The sequence below is a fragment of the Hipposideros armiger genome, unplaced genomic scaffold (genome assembly GCF_001890085.2).
Source record: "Hipposideros armiger isolate ML-2016 unplaced genomic scaffold, ASM189008v1 scaffold_1200, whole genome shotgun sequence".
Lineage (NCBI taxonomy): Eukaryota > Metazoa > Chordata > Mammalia > Chiroptera > Hipposideridae > Hipposideros > Hipposideros armiger.
In genome coordinates this window covers 21574-35594 of record NW_017732550.1, presented here as the reverse complement: position 1 = coordinate 35594, position 14021 = coordinate 21574, and the positions used below count along the sequence as shown (strand labels likewise).

The 14021-nt window shown below is 42.2% G+C and overlaps 1 protein-coding gene across 1 annotated transcript in view; it reads right to left on the bottom strand.

Annotated features, from left to right (window-relative positions):
* Positions 1–11254, bottom strand: part of LOC109376803 (uncharacterized protein FLJ43738-like) — a 27820-nt gene extending 16566 nt beyond the window's left edge. The window contains exons 1-2 of the mRNA XM_019632934.1: positions 11061–11254; positions 8754–9051 (exon numbers count right to left, since the gene is read on the bottom strand). Of these exons, the coding sequence (XP_019488479.1) occupies positions 8754–9051; positions 11061–11254 (492 nt within the window). The remainder of the gene's footprint in view (positions 1–8753; positions 9052–11060) is intronic.
* Between the last annotated feature and the right edge of the window lie 2767 nt (positions 11255–14021).

Genomic DNA, 14021 nt, shown 5'->3' with positions numbered 1-14021 from the left:
TTCCCATCCCCCCAATTCCCCAATAAAAAAATCTTTAAAAAAATAAATAAAAATTATGATAATGCATGTAAAGGTTTCTTTGGTTGGTGAGGATGTTTGTTCCCCTCAGACTCATACTTGTCTAATAGACATTTTCTGCTCCTAGTCGGTGTTACTGGTTTAATACTATTGTTTTTGGTCCTAGTTTGTACATGTTATACTAAATACAAAAGGCAACATAAGACAGACAGAGAAAAAACTTGGAGCATGATACCTCAAAGATTAGAAATGACCCAAAATATATTTAATGAAGACATATAGGATCTGACTGCCTCCCATTTGCTCACATTTTCTTTTAAATGTAAATAAAAATTTGACCTTGACTACCATCTGAGGTTATAGTCTTGCCCCATCCCCAGTGGTCCAACATTCAGCAAGATAATCGCTGACACTAAGACTACTTAGGAATGAGCCTTCTTAGCACTGTGGGACCACACTATCCAACCAAAAGGAAGGTTATCAATGCATACTTTGGATTCATTTATGACCAAAAGGGGAAAGTGTGGACAGAAAAGAGGCCATGTATTAACCTGACAAGCTCAAGAGACTGAAAATAGCTACATAAGATGGAATGAGCAAAAAAATTTTATTAACTAAGTGGGTCATGGTGGGAAGTCACATCTTTAGCTTACTTCATAAAGTTAATCTGTGCCTTTCAGTGGACCTGTCTGTTGTTTTTTTGCACCTAAGATAACATCTTAGGAATGTCAGTAATCTTTTTTCTGGACCAGAGCTGGAAACTGCAAAATTCCTCATTATTATGCTCCTCTCCTGATTACCATCTCTACGTGCTGTAAAAAGCTAACTGTTTGCTATCCTGCACCCACCAATGTAAAAGAAGTACCTGTCTCTCCTATTTACTTTTATCCAATCCCAGAGGTTTCCCCACTTTGCTTTCTCCCACCCCCTTAATCTATCACCAGTGGATTTCATGTAACCTTCCTCCTTTGATTTTATGTATAAAATAAGCTGCAAACCTCCATTATGTGGAGCATTTTCTCAATCCATTGAGATTTTGCTTCCCAGCAATTATCGTCAGTTTGGCTCAAATAAACTCATAAGTTTTCTCTTAGGCTGGGTGTTTTTCAACAATCCTAAAAATAGTTCATTTGCTATTCAAATGCAAAGATGGAATGATGACCTTGGAACTGCAGGCACCCTGAAAGTTTATTATCTACAAAAAGTTTCTGAAAGAGAAAAATAGTAAAGCAAGGATAAAGTAGACACAGGCCCCCCAATAGTAGCTAACACAGAGATCAGTAAAATTTGTGTCTGTCCAGTAAGAAGATAAGGTTCTAGTGTGGTGGAGCAAGAGTTCAATCCTCTCCTCAAAAGCAATTATAAAACTGGAAAAAACTGCCAAAAACAACCAATGGAAATTGACCAAAAGCATACAACAAAGAAGTGTTTATTCATAATCTATGAAACTCAGGTTGTGGCAATGGGCCCTAGACAAAGACCCTCCTAGACCATGTGGTCACCAAGGATTTTGCACGTGCTTCAGACAAAGACATTCCTGAACTGTACGGTCAGCAAGACTTCCGCGTTTAACATTTCCAAATTCCTACCTCGCCTGAGAGCCAGTCAGGAACTGGCACAATGGCCACATGTCCTAATAAGGAACCCGGAAACCTCAGGGTATATAAACCCAAATCCCACCTGAGTTGGGGCTCAGCCTCTGGATGTGAATCCGCTGAGCCAGTGCCGGCATTAGTAAAAGTTGCTTCCCATGCCTTGGTGTCCTGTCTCTTTGTCTGGGTTCCCACAACAAGGTTAGAACAGTAAGAGTGTCATTCCTGCCACCAAGTGGAGTCAGAGCAGCCGTTCTTCTAGGGTGGGATAACTCATGAAAATCAGCAGCTGCACTGCTCACTTGAGTGAAGGCTCACCTGCTTGTGAATGGGTCTCTAAAAATTCCATATGAATGGTTAATTATGAGTAACAACAACAATCTCAGCAGCAAACAAACAGAAAAGGACAGCCGCTCTGAGCCTGTGGTTGCAGTCCTAGATGGAGCAAGCAACAGACCAGCAGGTTAATCAGAATTTAACAAGAAGACACAGGAAATGAGACAGAGAGGACCTTGATAAGCTCTTCACACATCCCTTCCTTTCTGTCTGCTCATGCAGAGAAGATGTGAGAGGGCCCAGTGGAAAGTAAAAGAGCAGACTTTGAATGTATTCCTCTGCCCATACACTGGTCCACTGATAAATATTGGAAGCTTACTGGCTCAAGGTGTTTGAGCCCAGTGTCTGACCAATTATCGGCCTATCACTGACTGATGCAGACACAGGGATGATCCCAACGAAGCCAGGCTTAAAAATAAAAAAACATTTACCAGCAGCCATCCACTCTTAAGGAGACAGATTCCGCAGATTTACTAAACTGCAGGCAAATTACTAAACCACCACCACCACCACCACCCCTCCCAGGGGGCAAAATAATTCCAGAGCTGTTGCAATATATTTTAGATATCTACTTAAAAATTAGGATACATGCAAAAAAATAGGAAAGTGTAACTCTTATTCAAGAAAATAAAGCAGTTGAGGGTCGGCCGAGTGGCGCGTTGGTTAAGAGCTGGCTTGGGACGCAAGAGGGCCCCGGTTCGGATCCCACATATAAGAGCCAGTGACACTGCCCTCTACAGCTAAGATGCTGAACAACAACTCAACCTGGAGCTGGGCTGCCGTGAGTCGCCGGTGACAGCGTAGGCTGCAGCCCCTGCTGCAGTGGGTTGCCATGGGCTACCGTGTGTAGCCAGCAGCCAGCGTGAGCGGCCAGCAGCTGCAGTGAGCAGCTGTTCAGAAGCCAGTGACTGATCTGCCTCACCCGGGAAGAGCGCAATGATGGTGCCAACTTGGGCCAGTGAAGCAACGTCCTCCACAACTAGACTGAAGAACAAAAGGATAGCAACTTCTCTGTTCCCCTTCCCCCAATTCCCCAATAAAAATCTTTAAAGAAAAAAAAAACGAAAAAGAAAATAAAGCAGTCAATGGAAACCGAGTGGGCCCAGATGGTTGACTTAGCAGACAAAGACTTCAAAGCAGTTATTATTTAAAAAAAGAAAGAAAGAAAAATATTTCAAAAATTTAAGCAAAGTATACAACGAGTTGAGAAATAGACAATCTGAATGAAGAAATATTTTCAAAAGGAGCCAAATGAAAATTTGCAGTTGTAAAATACAGTAACTGAAATGAAAAATTCACTAGAAGTACACTACAGCAGACTCAAGCTGCAAAGAATCTGAACTTGAACATAAATTAATAGAGATTGTCTAATCTGAAGAACAGAAACAGAATTTTAAAAAATTAATAGAGCCTCAAAACCTGTGAGACATTATTAAGTGAACCAACATAGACATATTGAAAGCCTGAGAAGGCAGCTGGGGTTGGGGAGAGGGAAGAAGGAGCAGAAAAGAACATTTGAAGACATGAACACAAGAAACATTAATCTATTGATCTAGGGAATCTCAATAAGCCTTAAATGGAATAAATATAGAAGATCCCCACCTAGACATATCAGAGTCAAACAGTTGAAAGAAAAAGACAATAAGAAAATCTTGGAAACAGTAAGAAAACAATAACTCATATACAGGGGAACAACAGTATGATTAATGGCTAAATATCAGAGTGCTAAAAAAAAATTGTTGGTGAATACCAAGAATTCTATATCCAGTAAAAACTCTTTCAGAAATTAACATAAAATAAAGATACTCTCAATTAAAGACAGAATTTGTTAGTAGTGACCTGCCTTATCAGACATATTGTACTAGAGGAGGTCATTAGAACTGAGAAGAAAACGCCAACTGGTAACTAGAATCTACATAAAGAAATATCACTGGAAAATAAAAATAAGTGGGTAACTGGAAAAAATTATACATTTTTCATTTCTTTTTTTAATTTTTAATTTAAAAGACATGATTGCATAAAACAATAATTATAACAGTATCTTTTGGGGTTTGTTGCATATATATATATATATATATATAGCTATAAGAAGACAATAATAGCATAAAGGAGGGGAAGGAAATGGAACAATATTGTAGAACATTTTTTACATTTTACCCAAACAAATTTAGTAATAATCTGAAGTAGACTGTGATAAAATAAGAGCATATTACAGAAGAATTCTACAGAAACAATTAAGAAACAACTTTTAAAGATAAAATCAATAAAATAATTAAAATGGTACACTAAAAAATTTCTATTTAACACAAAAGGAGGCAATAAAGGAGAAACAGGAACAAAATCAACATGAAATATATAGGAAAAATAGAAAACAGAAGACATAAATCTAACCCTATCAAAATTATACATAAATTGACAAAGGCACAGATTGTCAGACTGGATTAGAAAAAAAAAGACAATCTCCAACTATATGCTGTATATAGAAGACACATTTTAGATGCAAAGGCACAAATAATTTGAAAATCAAAGGGTATAAGAAAAAACACATAGTACACAATTCAGGAGGTAGCTGGTATGCGTACATTAACAAAGATGAAGATGAGAAATGTTGGTAGAAACAAAGAGGGATATTTCATAATGTTTAAAGGGTCAATTCATCAGGAAGATATAACAATTATAAACACAAAATACTTAACAGAGCACCAAAATACAATAAGCAAAATTGACAGAATTAAAAAGAGAAACAGAAAATTCATCTATTAATGTATGGAGACTTTAAAACCTCAGTCTCAATTGATAGGGCAACTAGAAAGAAAATCAGCCATGACATAGAAGACTTGAACACTATTAACCAATTTGACCTTCTATTTATATAACACTCCTCCCAATGTCAGAAGAATACATATTCCTTTCAAACCTGAGGATGGATCATATGCTAGACATAAAACAAATTGCAATAAATTTCATAGGGTAGAAATCATATGAAGTATGTTCTCTAGTCACAACAAAATAAAATTAAAAATTAGAAAGACATTTGAGATGGCTCCAAATATGTGTATATTAAGTAACACACTTCTAAAAACAGTGGAAATTATAAAATATTTTGTGGTGAATGAAAAGTAAAATACAACATATCATTTATGGGATGCATCTGAAATAGAGCTTAAGGGGAAATTTATAGCTGTAAATAGATATATGAAAAAAAAGATCTCAAATCAAAACCCCAACTTTAGGGGCTGGCCGAGTGGCTCAGTTGGTTAAGAGTTCGCTCAAGAGTTTGAGCTCTGAGCAACAGTGGTTCGATGCCTGGCCTGAGCTGAGCTGCCGCTGAACTGCCAACAGGTGGCAGGATGGCTCAGCTAAAAAACAAAAAACAAAAACAAAAGAACCCCAACTTTATTCTTTCAGAAACTAGAGGCACAAACTGAATTCAAAATAAGCAGAAGAAAATTATAGTTTAGAGTAGAAATAAATAAAATAGAAAATAGGAAAACAGAGAAAATGAATTCCAAAACTGATTATTTGAAAAGACCACCTACACTGACAAACGTTTAGCTAGACACACCAGGAAAAAAAAGAGACTTGATACAAATTAGTAAAGTCAGGAGTGAAAGAAGAGATATTTTACTGATTTCCCAGAAATTAAAAGGATTATAAGGGAAAACCTAAATAATGATATGCCAACAAACTATATAACTTAGATGGACAAATTCCTAGAAGGGCACAAATTACCAAAATTTTTTAAAAAGATTTTATTGGGGAATTGTGGTAGGGGAACAAACAAGTTGTTGTCCTTTTGTTCTTCAGTCTAGTTGTGGAGGACCTCGCTTCACTGGCCCATGTTGGTATTGTGATGATTGCGCTCTTCCCTGCTAAGGCAGATCGGTCGCCGGCCCTTGGACGGCCTCTCTCGGTGGCTCACAGCAGCTAAAGCCGTCTGCTGGCTGCTCACGGTACCATACGGCAGCCCAATGCAGCCTACGCCATCGCCAGGAACTCATGGAAGCCCAGCTCCAGGTTGAGATGTTGTTCACCACCTTAGCTATAGAGGGCAGAGTGTCACTGGCCCATGTGGGATCCGAACCGGCGGCCCTGCTGCTCAGAGCTAGTGCTCCCAAGCCAACTCTTAACCAATGAGCCACTCGGCCAGCCCCACCAAATCTGTTTTAAGAAATAGATATCTGAATAGACTTATAACAAGTAGAAAGATCAAATTAGTCATTTAAAATTTCCCCACCAAGAAAGCTCAGGCTTAGATGCTTAGTTCTATCAAAGATTGAGAAAATGAATACTAACATTTCACAAATTTCCAGAAAATAGGAAATTTCAAGAGGAGGAAACACTTCCCAGGGCCAGTGTTACCTTGATACCAAAGTCAGACAAAGATATCACAAGAAAAATACCAAATATTAGCAAACCAAATTCAGCCACATATAGATGAAAAGTTATATACCATGACTAAGTAAGATGTATACAAGGAATGCAAGGTTTTAACATTTAAACATCAAATAACGTAATATACCATGTTAATAAATGACAAGAACCACCTCAATATACATATGCAGAGGGAAAAATCATTTGAGAGAATCCAATATTTAATTACGATTAAAAACTCTCAACATACTAAGGCTATAAGGGAACTTCCTCAACCTGATAAACTGCATCAAAACCTGCGCTTAATATCCAACTTAATGGGAAAGGACTCAATGCTTTCCCCTTAAGGTCAGAAACATGGCAAGCATGTCTTGCTCTCACCACTCCTGTTCGACACTGTAACTTATACTAGAGGTTCTAGGCAATAAAAAGTTGGGGAGAGAAGTGGAGAGTTATTGACTGAATGTTTGTGTCCCCCCCCACACACAGCCTCAACTAATTTATATGTTGAATCCCTAACCCCCAGTATGGCTGTATGTAGAGTAAGAAAATAATTAAGGTTAAATGAGGTCATAAGAGTGCGGCCCCTGATCCAACAGGATCAATGTCCCTACATTAGCTTCCAGAGACTCATTTTCTCTCCACATCTGCACGCAAAGAAGAGGTCAGTTGAACACAGCCATCCATAAGCAAAGATAAGAGGCCTCAGAATGAAATTCACTTCACTAGCACCGTGATCTTGGACTTCCCATCCTCTAGAACCATAAGAAAAAATAATGTTTGATGGGTAAGGCACCCAATTTCTGGTATTTTGTAAGACAATTTGAGAAAACTAATATAGGAAGGAAAGGAAGTGAGGAAGGGTATCCAGATTGGAACAGAGAATGTAAAATGATATTTATTCATGGATGACATGATCCAATTTTAAAAGGTTTCAGGATACAAAATCAATATACAAAAATCAGGGCTGGCCGAGTGGCACGTTGGTTAAGAGTTGACTTGGGAGCGCTAGCTCTGAGCAGCAGGGCCCTGGTTCGGATCCCACATATGAGGGCCAGTGACTCTGCCCTCTACAGTTAAGATGCTGAACAACAGCTCAACCTGGAGCTGGGCTGCCGTGAGTCACTGGCAATGGCGTAGGCTACAGCCACTGCTGCAGTGGGTTGCCATGGGCTACCGTGTGTAGCCAGCAGCCAGCAGCCAGCGTGAGCGGCCAGCAGCCGCCGTGAGCAGCCGTTCAGAAGCTGGCGACTGATCTGCCTCTCCTGGGAAGAGCACAATGATGGTACCAACTTGGGCCAGTGAAGCAACGTCCTCCACGGCTAGACTGAAGAACAAAAGGACAGCAACTTGTCTGTTCCCCTTCCCCCAGTGCTGTTCCAATTCCCCAATAAAAATCTTAAAAAAAAGAAATTTAAGGTAAATAGCAACCAGAACATAAAGTACATATGACTCTTTACAGAATATGGCCAAGGATGTATACAGAGGAAAATGCATAGCCTTTCTTATTAAACAAGAAAGAATGAAAATAAATGAAATTCAACTTAAGAAGCTAGAAAAAAGGAGAAAATATTTTTTAAATATCATAAAAATTGAAAGCTGAAGTTAATAAATTAGAGAAACAGAAAAAGCAGACTGATAAATCTAAGAAGTGGTTCTCTTAAAAAACTAAACCCCTGAAAACTAATGGAAAAAAACAGCCTCTTCATTGGTTATGAAGAATACACATATACAAAGCTTACATGCTTCCAAGAGATAGATTTATTTATTTATTTATTTATTTATTTATTTATTTATTTAAACTAGAGATTGTGGTGGGGTGTGTTGAATGGCTTCACACAGACAAACCATAGGCAGACAACTTCAAGTCACACCTTGGATTTTGGTGTTTTTGTCTTTTTGGTTGGTATGGGGTGAAAGAGGTTCTCCTTGCCCATTCAAGCCACATAACACCCAGTCTTCCAACACCTCACCAGCTCCTCAGTCACCTACTCTTTTCCTCTTACATTTTCTCATACTGACTTAGTTTATCTCCTGTGTTGCTTGGACATTTCACAACATGCATGCCCGTAGCTACTTAAGCAAGATGTTACACACACACACACACACACACACACACGATAGTTCTTCCTGAAAGATGAACGCTGGGGCCAAGGTAAAAGAAATACACCTAGGAACATGTCCTTTTCACCTTTCAGGAAGGACAGGGAATTGCAGGACATGGAGTGAGTGCTTCTGGCATGGTTCTGCCCTGCATCTAGCACTACTTGCCTACCCTCCTAGGACCCCAGGGCAGGAGGGTAGATATAGGCTAGGGGAGATGTCCTGTTCAAGAACTGGCCATCTGCCCTGATATCTCCCAGCAGGTGACTGGGCAGCCTAGGTGGGGCAAAAGCCTGGAACCTCTGCACCTGGTGAGGAAAGATTGCCCACCTGGATCAAACTGTGCTTCTGGCCCTTGTTCTTCAGCATCATAGTGTCCCACCACTGTAGATACTTCTCTTGGTGGGCAAGGATTTCATAAGTGAGGGTGGAATTCCGACCTCGGAAGTCCTCAAGATTGGGGGCAGGAAGAGGTGACATGGCCAAAAATTTTCTATCTGTGACTTCTTCTTGTGAGATGGGCAACCCAAACTCTTGGCTCAGGTCTTTGATCATGGTGGAGGAAGGCAGCAGATCTCTTGTGATCACCTCCTTAAGCTTGGTGCTGTGATGGCAGATGCAGTGGATCCTGGAAAATAGAAGGGCCACCCTCCTCAGCCTCACCAACCTTGCAAGATAGGTCATCCCCACTTTACAAGGGGAAATGAAAACTAGAGAGGTTGACTAGCTCATCCCAGGTCACAGAGCTTGACTGTGAGGAACTTAGATTCCAATAAGTGGGCTCACAAGGGGAAATGCCTCCTGTGCTCTCTCCTCCCAGCTCCTGAAGTTAAAGGCTTCTAATCTTTTGCTCTGGTTGTTTTTCTGCTACTGTGGCCTTATTCTATGCCTCTTACTAATCACTGGGGAGCAGCCCCAGCAAGATGGCTGTGAAGAGTGTTGACCTCAGAATTTGTTCCCCAGGAGGAGGGCACTGTGCACATAGCCTCATGTCTTAGCAAAGCTCAAGGACTGAGCTGTTATGCATGCTCCACCCTGAGGACTCCCCCTCACTGCATCTTCCCAGGGCCTAGCATGTAGCAGGCACTTGATGCACACCAATACTCTCTGGAATACATGTGGGAGGTGTGTTTTGCTGCTCACTGTCTCTGCTGCTTCTGAGGTATGGCATGAAGTGAATGCCTGAGGATGATTGATTGGGCTGTTCTTGTCACGAGCTGAGTTCCCTGGCCCACTACTTGGCCTTTCTGAGCTTCTGTTTCCTGACTTTTCAGATGGGAATAAAGCTATAATGGATGTAACTAACTAGGATACAGTGAGCACTTCTTCCCTTCTCCTAACAGCTTCTTCCCTTCTAACAGAACCCTCCAGCTACTCCCTATCACCCACCAGGCACGATAGGGTCCACCCTCTCAGTTGATCACCACGACTCTGGATACTCCAATGCTCCAGCGCCTGCACAACATGAGTCTCCTGCTGTGCCACTTCCTGTCTTGCAGCTTTGGCTGCTGTTTTGGGGTTATCCAGTATACATTTGCCCAGCCCCTTGGGTAGGGCTGTGTGTGGAGGGTTGGGGAATAAAGGAAAGCATTCTCAGCCCTCACTGACTTTTCTTTCCCTGTGTCCCCTGTGCTCTCTCCCTTTCTCTCCCTCTCCTCCCTCCATCCTCTCTTTTATTGATACATTCAAAAAGCACAAGCTGAGGGCCAACTCTTGGACAAACCTATTGCTAGTTCTAAAAATATAAAGAGATGGTTTGCACCTCCTTCCCCAAACTGACTGTGAGTAGATTGTCCACTTGGTGAATGTCTGCTTGCTCCTTCTTAAGGTCAGGCTTTCCTAAACTCCTGAAAGAACTGGCCATGGTCCTTTACTGCCCCATTGAGTCTGGCACAGGCTAGCTATGGTCCCACGTACCCCACCACTTTGTCAGTCTCCACTTCTAAAGAGAGTCTGCTTCTCTAAACCCTCCACCTGGAGCAAGCACTAGAAAGTGGCCATTCTGTACATGAATGGAGGAGCTCTGCAGGCAAGCGTGAGCAATACAACTCAGCAGGAGGAGCACACAGCTGCCCAGGGTGGGGATGCCCACCACTGAGGGCAGGGAGGTCACCAGCATTGGAACAGAAGGGTAAAGGGGTACAAGTAGTGAAAGATCAAGATCTTTGGAGATGGGGTTTCTGAGGAATAGGGAGGGGGAGTGGAACAGGGCTTAGGGGATGAGCAGACAGAAAATAAAACATTGGTTAAGAGAGAAAGATATTGTTGGCCTGGTCGGCCTGGCAGTTTCAGTCCTCATTGTTTCCCCATAACTCACTGGGAAAATGGGTTTTAACCAGTTTTTCAATCATCAGGCTATTCTACAATATTCCCTAAATACAGCAGATATATTCACATGATATGTGTTTGAATAAACTGTCTTTATTTCACCAATATCTTTCTCAAACTCTCTTCAGAAAGCATGTGAAACAGTGGGAAGGACACTGGCTTGGGGGCTTTGGAATTGCACCCACTCCTGCCTAGACTTCTTTGGGCAAAAAGAATAAAAACTACACCTGAAAGGGTCACTGTGCTGCTCATGGTGGCCACCACAGGCAGGCCTGCTGCTACTGTCCTGCAGCAGGCTATGGCACACACCTGGTAAGGGCCTGGGAGGCCTCCTGTGGCACGGCATTGCGAACATAGAGTGCGGTGTGCTTCATGAGCTGTGACAGCGGCTGGAAGAGGTGCACGTGGTATAGGATGGTCTCCAGGTCTGCGTAGAGGCGGTGTTGGAATAACAGCTGAGAGTTGTAGAGGACTTTGCATTTCCTATATTCTGATTTGGTCATTCTGCAAGAGAAGGTCACAGGATAAGCCTTAGCACTACTCTGCAGGCTCTTGAAATACTTTGTGGTTTTGCTCTGGCTGGCAGAGCTTTTGTTTAAAAGCTTAAGGGTAGGGGGGTGTCAGAAGCCTGGCAGTATGAGAGGTCTCTTTGATCTCCCTCCTTGAAGTTACAACTACTTAAAACAGCTAAAATTCAATAAAGAATTCCCTGTGCAATACACATACACATCTGAAAGATCTGCTCATTGAAATATCTGAAGATGGGTAAATCAGGGAGAACAGGGAAGGAGGTAAGAGGGAAGAGCAGAGATGTAGGCTATAGATACAGCCCAGAGCTCACTGTGGTCCCAGAAGAGGGAGGATTGAAGGAGCAGGTGCACTCCCGGTGGCCCTGAGAGTTCCTGCCTGAGTGATCAGCATATAATATGGCTGAACCCAGCGATTAGGGCAGAGACCTCAGGGCAGAGACTAAATACATAAATGTGACAGCTGTGGTCTATCAGCCCTCACTGCTAGGCAGAAAACAAAGCCATGGAGCCTGGCTGCTTCCTCCACCCTCCCAGAACTAGCCATGGGCCCCAGAAGAAACTGTAGAAGTGAGAATCAGGTTACAAAGCAGAATATCTACAACCCCGAGAACTGGATAAACAGTTCCTGAGAGGAAGATGCACACTGTGGCTAATCCTAGTGACAAGTATGGAGATAACAGAGGCAGCTGAGGTCTGGCAGTCACCATTGCTAGGAGGACACAATGCCACAAACTCACTAGTAGCCTCTTCCAGCCCACTACACCCCACCCCAAAGCATCACAGCTGGTCCCAGCAGGGTACCTGGGACTCTTCAAGCAGCATAGCACTGCATCTGGCTGTAGGGGCAGCACTTTGATTTCAGAGGTTCATATTCCCATCACCCACCACATTTGCCCATGAGGGTGGTGCCCTGAGACCAAGGTGACCTGGTCACAGAGGATACATCCACCTCCCCAGGGAATACAAAGACATTTTTCAACTCTCAGTAGAGATGTACAGGACTAAATAAAATGCTCCAGCACCACCTGTTGAAAAACAAAAAGACTTCTTATCAACCAGCTGCAGAGCTCACTCTGATATGCCTAGGCTGAGAAAGAATCCATCAAATACCATGAACAACCAAGGCTTGAGGCAGCCCTGAAAAAAAAGAAAAATCTCCAGATAGTAAATTCAAACATGGAAATACAGGACTTAACTGACAGAAAATTCAAGACTGCAGTTCTGAAAACACTCAATGAGGTTCAAAAAGACAGGCAGTTTAATGAACTCAGAAATAAAATCAGTGAACAAAAGCAAATTTTACCAAAGAGATTGAAACTTTAAAAAGTAACCAAATAGAAATCCTGGAGATGAAGAACTCAATAAAAGAAATAAAGAATAAAATAGTTATCTTAGTAAACAGAGCAGACCAGATGGAGAAAAGAATTAGTGATATTGAAGATAGAAATCTGGAAATGATGCAGATGGAAGAAGAAAGAGATATGAGATAAAAAAAAGAAAGAACTCAAGAACTATCTGAAACCATCTGAAAGAGCAATATAAGAATAATAGGTATATTAAAAGGAGAGGATAGGGAGAAGGGAACAGAGAGTCTATTCAAACAAATAATCAATGAGAACTTCCTACCCATGAAAAGAACTGGATCTCTGAATCCAAGAGCAAACAGAACATCTAAAATCCAAAAAGATCTTCTCCAAGGCACATTATATTTGAAACTGTCAAAAATTAAAGACAAACTATTCTCAAGTCAGACAGGGTAAAGAAGATGGTAATCTACTGTTGCCTGAACCCGATTTCTATTAACATGCCCCCCCGCATTTAGCCCCTTTACCCATTAGTAAGAGAGAAAAGCCACGGTATGACCGGAGACTGCATTCTCTCTGAGGGGGTGCCCCGGTATGACCGGAGGCCGATCTGAGGAGTGTCTCTAGGTGCGACTGGGACCTGTTGGAATGCTAAACAGTTAATCTCCTCTGGGAGGACATAGTAACCAGGTGTCCTGGGGCTATGCGGCGGATATGTGAAGGCATAGCATTTGCTGGAACATAATGGGATATGTTAAAGGAAAAGGCTTTGAGGCCCAGACCCCAAACGGATGCTAATTTGATTGACAGCAGTAAAGCAGTTTCACTTCTTTTCTAATTTCTCAATAAAAGCCATGCGCTGACCCGATTCGGGGCTCACTCAGTTTCTCTGACTGAGTCCCTTGGTCTCGCTCTTAACCTTACTTTTGTCTCTGTCTCTTTATTCAATCTACGCCGCCCCTCAAGAGAAACCCGTTTGCCCTTGCCACGCTGGACGTGACAATCTACAAATTAAAACCCATTAGATTTTCATTGGAATTTCCAGCAGAAACTGTACAAGCTAGGAGAGAGTGTAATAAAATATTCAAATGATTGAAAGAGAGAAAATACCAGCTGAGAATAATATATCCAGCAAAGTTATCCTCTAGATATGAAGGAGGAATAAAAACCTTGCCAGGGCCGGCCGAGTGGCATTATGGTTAAGAACTGGCTTGGGACGCCAGAGGGCCCCGGTTCGGATCCCACATATGAGGGCCGGTGACACTGCCCTCCACAGCTAAGATGCTGAACAACAGCTCAACCTGGAGCTGGGTTGCCATGAGTCGCCGGCGACGGCGTAGGCTGCAGCCCCTGTGGCAGTGGGTTGCCATGGGCTACTGTGTGTAGCCAGCAGCCAGCGTGAGGGGCCGTCCAGAAGCCAGCGACTGATCTGCCTC